At 34.0% G+C, this 11140-nt stretch overlaps 1 protein-coding gene across 1 annotated transcript; it reads left to right on the top strand.

The window, feature by feature from the left end:
• Window positions 1–3168: 3168 nt before the first annotated feature.
• On the top strand, window positions 3169–10145 carry LOC134266344 (uncharacterized). Its single transcript, XM_062748594.1, has 3 exons — window positions 3169–3221; window positions 9526–9617; window positions 9713–10145. Exons 1-3 carry the CDS (start codon window positions 3213–3215, stop codon window positions 10029–10031), a joined length of 420 nt encoding a protein of 139 aa, XP_062604578.1. The 5' UTR covers window positions 3169–3212; the 3' UTR covers window positions 10032–10145.
• Window positions 10146–11140: the final 995 nt, after the last annotated feature.

Here is an 11140-nt window from a genome sequence, read left to right as displayed (position 1 = left end):
TTACGTTTCAACTGAAATGTACATACGTATGATGATCATGTACATACTTATGTTTGTTGAAAAGGGATAAATTGGCACTTTGAGGATGATGATGATGGATTTTCAAGCTTTTCTTACTCTCCAAAATGGTTAAAGTAAAAGTTATCGTGACAAAAAGCGATAAAATATTACATTTTCTGTGCACCTTTGAACGTTTCCTTGCCAAACAAACTTTGTGTAAATTAAACGTCTGAAGCTTTTAAAAATGCATTAAATAACATTCTGAATAAAAGTGGATGTATTAAATGCGAAAATAACAAGGAAATTGTTGTTTCATGCACGTATGGATTATGTTTCATAATACTCAGAAAGGAAGTTCTCCGAACTAGGCCGTGGCTCCTGTGTTGATTCATCCCATTTTACCGGCATTTTCACTGAATTAGGTCGAATCTTTTTATTTTGTTTTCGATAACGTTGGCAAATATTTCTAAAGATGCCGTTAATATAAAACTAAAATAGAACTCATTAACTCATTAATTAAAAAGGAATTAATTTATTAAAGAGGAATTAATTGAAAAAGAGGATAGATGGAGAATTTCACTTGTTGGAATTTCAATATACCAAGGCCCTAACTCATTAAGTGGTCCAGAGTAGTAACTACTCACTGTTTACATTTGCCATGGGTCTCTGACTCACTTATCATCTGTTTAATCTGAGTCAAGTACTGTTAATTCAAAGACGAACTCAACAAACTTTTAGTAACAAATTTCATTCGATATTACGTATTCAATAATAATAATAAAAAAAATAATAATAATTATTATAATTATCATTATTATTATTATTATTACTATTATTATAAAAACAAAATGGATTAAGGAATTAAGTTCCTTATAACAAATTTGATAATTTTAAATATCGAATTTCAAACAGTACAGCTTTTTTAAAGTGATAATGTCGATACCTACATTGAAGTAGTTTTTGCAAATGTCCATAAACTTAAAGCAGAACATGACTCGTAAGTAAACATACGCAATTTTCGAAATTACCATCTACGATATCACCACTAAGGTATACTGTTCGAATTCGTTACACCTGACTGCTTTATTTGTCAAGGGTAAATGTTGTCCCGTGTATGTGCTTGTAATTTACATTTCCCACACCTTATTACTAGCAACTGGGACAGATGATACAACTGTGACAACAGACGGCAAATTGTGTCCTGTATCGGCACTCAGGGCCATTGAACAGGAGGGATCTTTTTCATGCCAGGACCTACTGCGACATGAGACCTCGGTTTATACAGTCGCGTCTGAAGGACCGCTCTCCACGTCCCACAGTGGGATTCGAGCCTGCGATATAAGGATTGACTCCTTACTCTAGAGCAGACCTCTAACTGCTGCCCCACGCGGGCTACCCGGCCTATTTTCAAAAGATTTTATTATATATATCTAAGATATATATACTATGATTTTTGAGTCAATGACCTTGAATTGTGACCTGTTGTCATTAATGTTGTCTTCCCTTATAACTTTTGACTTAAAAACAGGTAGGGCTTCCATATTTGAGATGTGCATTGAGGCGTTCATGTTTAATGTAATATACCATAAATAATGACGTCCCATCCATTAAAACACCGAAAAAAGAAACAGAACGCAGAGGACCACAATTCTTTGAATTCGCTTGATACACATATACCTTTTTCTATAAAAATGAATGAAACCTTTCACCGAAGCAATTTTGTCGATAGTTTCTATAACACTGTAAAGAAGAGAACAGAGATAATTAATTATATTGTCATACTGTGATCTTTGTATCACTTTATATGGGTACGTGTTTTGTATTAACAAATAAAGTTTCGTCTTTTCTGTATACGCGTTTCAATCAATTAATTGCACGTTACTTAGTCTTAACTCGATTGTTAATACACTTTAGGGATTAAATTAAGTTTGTTTTCTTGCATGATGTACAAAAAGGGTTATTTAGTGTCTTCATATTGTATATTTACGTAGCAGGACAGTATGGTTTTTTTTCATTCGTAGGGAACGCCTTTGAATTCCCCACCTTTAAATGTAACCTACAATGCATATGGTTGAGTTCCAAGAATTACATTTAAATTTCACAAAAACGACGAAGAGAAAAACATGTTCATATCAATTGTTCAAAAAATTGACTTCGATCCATTTGATTGGGTACTTCTGTGCCAAGCCCTAAAACGTGGGTATTTAAGAATGTTCACGTGAAATAAAAAAAAAAACAAAACAGTATTTTATTCTGCTTTCGGTAAGTGAATTTTCATAAGTAAATTCTTTATTGGCAAACTGCATTTCACTAATAAGAATAGCAATCATTCGTCAGAAGATGGATAGAAAGAAAAATGATAAATTGATTAAATGCATAACTCAACTCTGATTAATAAAAAAACTGTGTTGTAATTAATTTTTCTAAAGAAACGTTTTTGTAACTACCCTTTTTTGTCATTATCTTATTTTTTGATAATTATGTTTATCATAGTTGTAATAGTAACACTTTTGGGCTACACTTGAATTATGATATTGATTAGAATAATAGTGCCGTATCATTAAATGACTTGGAGAAAGACGTGGAGAAAAAATAACCAATGTGAAAACTATTGCTTTTTGTTTCCAGTTTTATTTGGTGTCATTGAATGTTCAATATCCCAACACTCAGCCTCCAAGCTCAACACTCGTTGTCCACCATTTTTTCCTGCATTTTGAAAGCGGAATATATTTTCAAAGTATATATTGCAAATTGTTGTCTTCTCTATATGATCATGAACCGATCATATACATAAAACGAAAGCCCCAACCTTACTCTTTCAAAAATTATGATATATTTAAAGAAATAAAAAGGCTTTTTAAAGTAGGCCGGACTTCAAAGTCGTGGTCACAGTGTAAAACAGAGATAATATTTTCGGAAAGGTTATGTACATGTGAACTATAAAAGCCCGAGCCCTTCTCATTCAAATGTTATGCCTAAGGTTCAAGTTTCTGTGACAGACGGAAAGCGGGGGCGGAGGACAATTAGAGGCAACATTTCAAAGGATTGGTGATATTGTTTTTCAAATATCGTCAGATTAATTACTATGCTATGGACGCATGTTATGTTTTGAGTTAAAACATTGAAAAATTCACAATTCACAAAATATTATATTATTTGTTTTTTAAATTTAGGAGCATTGAAACTTTCAAAAAGATACACAAGATAAAAGGATGGGATTTGTGAGTATCTTCTACATGTAGTTTTTTGGTTTGTAAAACATGATATTAACGATTGCGATGTTTACATCAACTCATTTTTAGAAGATCTTTTTAAATATATAATTATCTGAATTCATTATTGATGTGCACAAGAAACTTTTCAGATATCTTTGTCATTTAAAGATACAAAATCAAACGTTCAAACGTCTGAAAATTCTTATAAAGCAATTGACTAAAGAGTGCAATAATTACTACTCGCAATATTTTTTTCAAAGGTTTCTAAGATTTAATACAACTGTAAATCAACGAATACTTAAAAAAAAGAAATACATTTAATTGAAATAAAATTTTAAGTAAGTTTACAAAACTTTAAATTGCGCTTTACAACCATATCTCCATTTTGAGTTCAACAACGGATTGGCTGAAGTGATAAGAACAAAATTGATTAGTTGCCAATGTGTTCATTGAATTAAATATTGGGTCTCGCTAGATCAGTTCATGTACTATCAAATCATTTGATGAGAGAATAAAATAATTCTTTGCAGTCACTTATCAAATTAATAATATCTTTGAATAATTTCAGAAATCATCAATAGTTTTAAATTTTTAGCTCACCTGAGCCGAAGGCTCAACTGAGCTTTTCTGACCAAAATTTGTCAGTCGTCTGTCGTTGTCGTCGTTGTTGTCGTTGTCGTAAACTTTTCACATTTTCGACTTCTTCTCAAGAACCGCTGAGCCAGTTTCAACCAAACTTGCCACAAAGCATCCTTGGGTGAAGGGGATTCAAGTTTGTTCAAATGAAGAGCCACCCCCTTCATTCAAGGGGAGATTATTGGGAATTAATGAAAATTTGGTGTTATATTTTAAAAATCTTCCTCTCAAGAACCACTGTGCCAGGAAAGATGAAACTTATGGGAAAACATCCTCAGGTAGTGTAGATTCACATTTGTTCAAATCATAACCCCTGGGGTAGGGCGGGGCCACAATAGCCGACCAAAGTTATACATATATATATATATATATATATATATATATATATATATATATATATATAAAATTTTTAAAAAATCTTCTTCTCAAGAATAGCAAAGCCATAATTGATCATATTCATCTGGAAGTATTCTCAGGTTGTGTAGATTCTAATTTGTTTCAATCATGACCCCCGAGGGTAGGGCGGGGCCAAAATGGCCGATCAAAGTTTTACAAAGAAATATATATAGGAAAATTCTTTAAAAATCTTTTTCTCAAGAATAGCAAAGCCATAATTGACATGATCATATTTATATGGAAGCATCCTCAGGTAGTGTAGATTCAAGTTAGCAAAGCCATAATTGATCATAAACAGTCTCTGAAACGTTCTACTTTCCCATTTTTCTGTTCGCTCACCGTTCGTTCAGAGTTCGTTCAGCGTGCGTTCACCGTTCGCTCTCCGTTCACAGTTTTGCGTTCACCGTTTACCGTGCGCTCGCGTTCACCGTTCACAGAACGTTCACCGTTCGCTCTTCGTTCCGTTTACTTTGCGTTCACCTTGCGTTCACCGTTCACTTATCGTTCAGTCTTTATTGTCATTCGGAACTCCGAAGTGAAAGGACTTATCTTTTTGATGGTAAGGATTTACACGTTTTTTAATTAAATAACTAAGATATCGTGTTTGAAGAATAATTATTTCAATGCAAAAAGTATCTACGATATTTATATTTCTATTATTATAACTTAGCTGTTACTTTATCCATAAAATTTCCCTGGAAAATAATACATTAAGAACCCACATGTAAGTAGAACGATGCTGAAATATTAAATTTAAATAAGGGCAATGTACAGATACTTCAAGCGCGGCATTTTGTTGTAATGTAAAGGACGACAAATCGTTAATGAATGGATAATAATCCAAGTCTTTTACAAGACAAGAATACACAAAAAATTATTTCTAACACGTATTTAGAGAAAAAATGCACGAAAACATGTTAGAACTACATAAAGGTCTGAGAATTATGAACAATACCTCAGATATTCAGTTAATTAAATATTTGTTGAGTGAATTAAAGTGATAGTGTGATTTTAAATTTTAGAAAAGACCATTTGTTTAAAATGTAATATATAAGAATTTTTTCTACTTCACGTATATAAAGTGTATTATTAGAAAGGAAAAATCCTTCCTTCACCGTAACTAAATCTATATTGGACATTCAGTATGCTTAAGATCCCCCCCCCCGGCGCCTTTTCTCCAGAAATCAAATTCTTAGTTAGTATTTTCAGTATATATTAATTGATATTCATTGTGTATTGTAACACAAAAAAAATCATTCTTAAAACAAACATCAAAACAGTCATTATATACATACATGTGCCGACAGTGGTATTTTAATTTGGCAGGGATTATGTTTCAATTTAAAATTCAAACTTAATCCTTCCAGGTATCTACATGTATTACCATTATTTTTTTTTTCCGTAGAAAAGCAAAAATCAAATGTAGAAATTATGTAAAAAATGTTAAAACTTCTTGGAAGTACTAAGTGACTCTTTGACTTCGGCATGCTCGTTGAAGCGAGATTTCCACACCTCCATTGTGTCGAATTATTTTGATTGACACGACAAGCACGTGCACTTCGAGTGAACCGCGTGAACTTGATGGAGGAAAATAAAAGTCGATGCTTACTGTCAAATGGATTTTTTAATCTTCAAAAAAAAACCAAAAAACATTACTTTGACTGCCTGGAATATTAGAAAAAAAATGATGTGAGTATTTAGGTCACCTGAGTAAACTCAGGTGACCTATTGCTATCCGTTTTCGTCCGTCGTCGTTCGTCGTGCGTCGTCCGTCGTGTGTTAGCATTTGAACATTTTCAGCTTCTTCTTTGAAACCACTGAACCAATTTCAACCAAATTTGGTATACAGCATCTATGGGTGAAGGGGAACAAAAATTGTGAATTTTATGCCCCCCCCCCGGGGCCTTAGGGGTGGGGCCAAAACCACTCAAATTAATGCAATCTTTAAAAATCTTCTTCTTTACTCCTGGACATCAAGCAGTCAAACTGTTTGCATGATTGTAATCTCCATTGAGACCTCTACCAAAATTGTGAAATTCATGGCCCTGGGGTCAGGGGTTCTAGTGCTAGGGCGGGGCTAAAAAAGTACATAGAGAAAAAGCATTATTTCTTTGAAAATCTTCTTCTTTGCTCCTGGGCATTAAATAAACTAACTTAGTGCAAAGTTATGATGAGCAAGAGTGCCTTTACCAAAATTGTGAATTTTATGGCCCCAGGGTCAGGGGTTCTGGAGTTAGAGCGGGGCTCTATTAATTATATAGTGAAAATACATGGATTCTTTGAAAATCTTCTTCTCTGCTCCTAGGTATTAAATAAACTAACTTAGTGCATAGTTATGATGAGCAAGAGTGCCTTTACCAAAATTGTGAATTTTATGGCCCCAGGGTCAGGGATTCTGGTGTTAGGGTGGGGCTCTATTGATTATGTATTGAAAATACATGAATTCTTTGAAAATCCTCTTCTCTGCTCCTAGGTATTAAATAAACTAATGAAGTGCAAAGTTATGATGAGCATGAGTGCCTTTACCAAAATTGTAAATTTTATGGCCCCAGGGTCAGGGGTTCTGGTGTTAGGGTGGGGCTCTATTGATTATATAGTGAAAATACATGAATTCTTTGAAAATCTTCTTCTCTGCTCCTAGGTATTACATAAACTAACTAAGTGCAAAGTTATGATGAGCAAGAGTGCCTTTACCAAAATTGTGAATTTTATGGCCCCAGGGTCAGGGGTTCTGGTGTTAGGGCGGGGCTCTATTGATTATGTAGTGAAAATGCATTATGTCTTTGAAAATCTTCTTCTCTGCTCCTGGGCATTAAATAAACTTACTAAGTACATTCTTTTGATGTGCAAGAGTGCCTTTACCAAAATTGTGAATTTTATGGCCCCAGGGTCAGGGGTTCTGGTGTGAAGGCGGGGCTTTATTGATTATATAGTGAAAATACAAAAATTATTTGAAAATCTTATTATTTGCTCCTAGGTATTAAATAAACTAACTAAGTGCAAAGTTATGATGAGCAGGAGTGCCTTTACCAAAATTGTAAATTTTATGGCCCCAGGGTCAGGGGTTCTGGTGTGAAGGCGGGGCTCTATTGATTATGTAGTGAAAATACATGAATTCTTTGAAAATCTTCTTCTCTGCTCCTAGGTATTAAATAAACTAACTAAGTGCAAAGTTATGATGAGCAAGAGTGCCTTTACCAAAATTGTGAATTTTATGGCCCCAGGGTCAGGGGTTCTGGTGTGAAGGCGGGGCTCTATTGATTATATAGTGAAAATACATGAATTCTTTGAAAATCTTCTTCTCTGCTCCTAGGTATTAAATAAACTAACTAAGTGCAAAGTTATGATGAGCAAGAGTGCCTTTACCAAAATTGTGAATTTTATGGCCCCAGGGTCAGGGGCTCTGGTGTTAGGGTGGGGTTCTATTGATTATATAGTGAAAATACATTAAATCTTTGAAAATTTTCTTCTCTACTCCTAGGTATTAAGCAGATGAACTACCTATATAGTTATGATGAGGAAGGGCCTTAAGAATTGTGAATTTCAAGGCCCAAGGGTCAGGGGAACCATGGGGGGGGGGGGGGGGTGCTGTACTTATATACTAAAAAAGAATGGTTTGAAATCTGCTCCTTTGTATTAATCAAATATTCTTGAAAAGCAAGGATGCATTTTCAAAAATTGTGCAATGTGTGGATCTAGGCCTAAGGGTCAGGGGTTCATGTGTGGTAGGGGCACTACTGATTATAGCTGAATATTACTGATTAGTTGAAATGTATTTTTTGTTCCCCTACCCTGCCAATGTGTATTAAGTAACCAAACTAAGCAACTGCTAAGTGTATAATTATGATGATCAATGGTGCCTCTTTCAAAATTGTGAATGCCATAGCATCTGGTTTAAAACATGAATCAAATTCAATCATTGGAATGTTGTTGCATAATGCTCAGGTGACCTATAAGGCCCATGGGCCTCTTGTTATTCGATGCAGTAGATATCTGAGAATCGAGGGGGCTTACATCTTTCTCTCTCTCTCTTTCTCTCCAGTCTCTCTTGCTTTTACATTTGTCCTGTTAAATAAAAACTATGACATCATATTTGTTTTGTTCTGAAAATCTAATCTATTACAAATGATTTGAATGCCTCTTTCCATTATCTTGTCCGAGTATAATCACGGTCGGGAAATATCTTCAGATATACATTTACATGTAAAACTTTGCTAAAAAAATAATCATAAAAAATAACAAATAACAAATAAGTATCTAATATTATTGCATTAAAATTTTAGATACGAGTGTATTTATGCAATACGTCAACAGACCTTTGTAAATAAACACAAAATCGTTATTTTACACGGAATCGCCGTGGCATCGAAACATATACACATGTAGTATATAGTTTTTACAACTGTGGTACAATGTAATAAATTCATTCTATAAGTTGTAGGTTTCTCTTCTGAAGTCCACATTATTTTATTAGTTAAAAGAATAAGCAGATTTATTTTACTAGTAAATTAATTTTATCTTTTATACTACATGTGTTCGGTAACAATTACACGTGTTTTGCGGCAATAAAAATCGTGTTATTAAAATATTGATCCAAAACATCATACGTATGTGCAGAAAAAAATTGTTTTAATTATTTATTCACTTATTTACTTATTGTTTATTTATATTTTAGCATCGAACATTAGAATACAACAGAATAGTTTAAATGCAAGGAAAAAATCTGAGGCATTCCAAATACATCGTTCATCTTGCGTTCACCGTTCGTTCACCGTTCATCGTTTGCGCTCCGTTCGCGTTCTGCGTTCACTCACCGTTCTCCGTTCACACATCGTTCACCACGTTGCGTTCAGCGTTCACACATCGTTCACACATCGTTCGCTCAGCGTTCGCGATCGTTCACCGTTCGTTCAGCATTCGCTCACCGTTCAGGTGGGAAAGTAGAACGTTTCAGGGACTGTATATATGGAAGCATCCTCAGGTAGTGTAGATTCAAGTTTGTTCAAATCATGACCCCTGGGGTAGGGCGGAGCCACAATGGCTATAATCAAAGATTTACAAAGACAAATATAAGAAAATTCTTAAAAAATCATCTTCTCAAGAATAGCAAAGCCATGATTGGCCATGGGACTACTTTTGGATTTAAACTTTTCAATAATAAACCAATTTCTTCTTTTTCCTAGCCACAGTGCTCAGGTGAGCGATGTGGCCCATGGGCCTGTTGTTTAAATATTTATTCCCTACCTTAAATTTGAAATGACATTTAATGATTGAACAGTTCAAACTAAAGCAGACTGGAAATCAAGTACAGATTGGACAACGCATTGGCTTTAGAGTGAATTATAACAGGAGAGGAAATGGAAAGGAAGGGTAAAATTCCCCCCCCTCTCTCTCTCTCTCTCTCTCTCTCTCTCTCTCTCTCTCTTCAATGCCTTGTCAATTTATAATGCTAATTTTTTATTTAGCGGAATGGCCATAAATTTTAGACGCGATATGAAAGAAGGGAGCGATATTATTCTGCATTTCAATCCACGGCATCCATCATATCAAATAATTCTGAACTCTTTCCTTGATGGAAGATGGCAACGAGAAGTCATCACTGATGCGAATGAGGCAGTATTTTCGGACGAGTTTACGTTTTCTTTGGACATCGTAGATGAAAAGACTATCTTAGTTAGAGTCGGAGGTGGAATATTGACGACATATACCTGCTCTGTACCTATAACCGAAGCAGAATACCTAGAATTCTCTCCTGAATATAGGATTACCGAGGAACATCATTGACAAAATTGTAGTTATTAAGAAAGTTTAAGATGAAAAATTAAACCATTGAGTTTTAACGAAGCTTTATACAAAGTGTGTTTTCACTTGCTTAAAATGTGTCCTCAGTTTCTGGAAAAAAAAGGTTCCTCAAATAAACATATTTCAGACATCTGATTTGTTTTTATTGTTTTTATTCAAAAACATCAACTAATTAGGGTTAATGTTTTTAGCTTCAAAAATGGAATTTTGATTTGATTGAAAATAGAAAACGACTATTTTATAATGACCAGTGGATTGCAATTCTTTAGACATTGAATACGGAGTACATGGCTTTGAACTAGTAGGCATTTATGAAAGCATCAGAGCAAGAAACCCTAAAATTCTTGTTTTATGAAAGAGTTTGTAATAAAAAATCAGAGCACTACATTATTTATTTTAAAAAAATAGAGAAAAAAAAATGGATAGTCTATTTGTTGTTCATGAGCAAACTTGCATTATGATAGTGTATCTCGAGTCTGTGGTGAATGTAAATAAAAGGGAGAATGTAATAAATATATTTATCAGAATAGAGTATTGTTATCATTATTTAAGGGGGACAGGGCACATATCACATGACTAAAAAGACATATTACGTCATAATCGGTGATGATATACATGTTAAACGTTGTTAAAATCAACAGTTCTTGAGTAATTTTTTTCTAAATTCTGAAATTGTTTTTTAAACATTTAATTTTAGAAATTATTATCAATAAATTTTTTGAAGATCTTGCCATCATTTAGATATTGTGAAGTTGCCCAATCCACACATTTGTTTCTCTTTACCCTGCAGTCTGACGTCAGTGACGTCATAGACTTATTGTTTGAATTCTCAGTGCAGCGAGATCAAGTACACACACCCGTCATGATCAGTTTTATTTCATAATAAACGGGTCACAGTCAATGTATCGTGATAAATTTCTGAAGCAAATTATTTCAATTAATATTTTTTCGTGTAAAGTAGCAGAGATTCTCTCTATTTAGATAATTTTGAATCTTTATGTTTTCGTGTGACGTCACAATTGATTTCCCGCACTCGGAAAATACACACGTGAAGCGTTTTTCTCATGCTTACGTCTAATTCAACGATGTCC

The sequence above is a fragment of the Saccostrea cucullata genome, unplaced genomic scaffold (genome assembly GCF_032062105.1).
Source record: "Saccostrea cucullata isolate Sc308-1 unplaced genomic scaffold, CSIRO_AGI_Scuc_v1 ctg747, whole genome shotgun sequence".
Classification (NCBI taxonomy): domain Eukaryota; kingdom Metazoa; phylum Mollusca; class Bivalvia; order Ostreida; family Ostreidae; genus Saccostrea; species Saccostrea cuccullata.
This window is presented reverse-complemented; position numbering and strand designations above follow the sequence as displayed.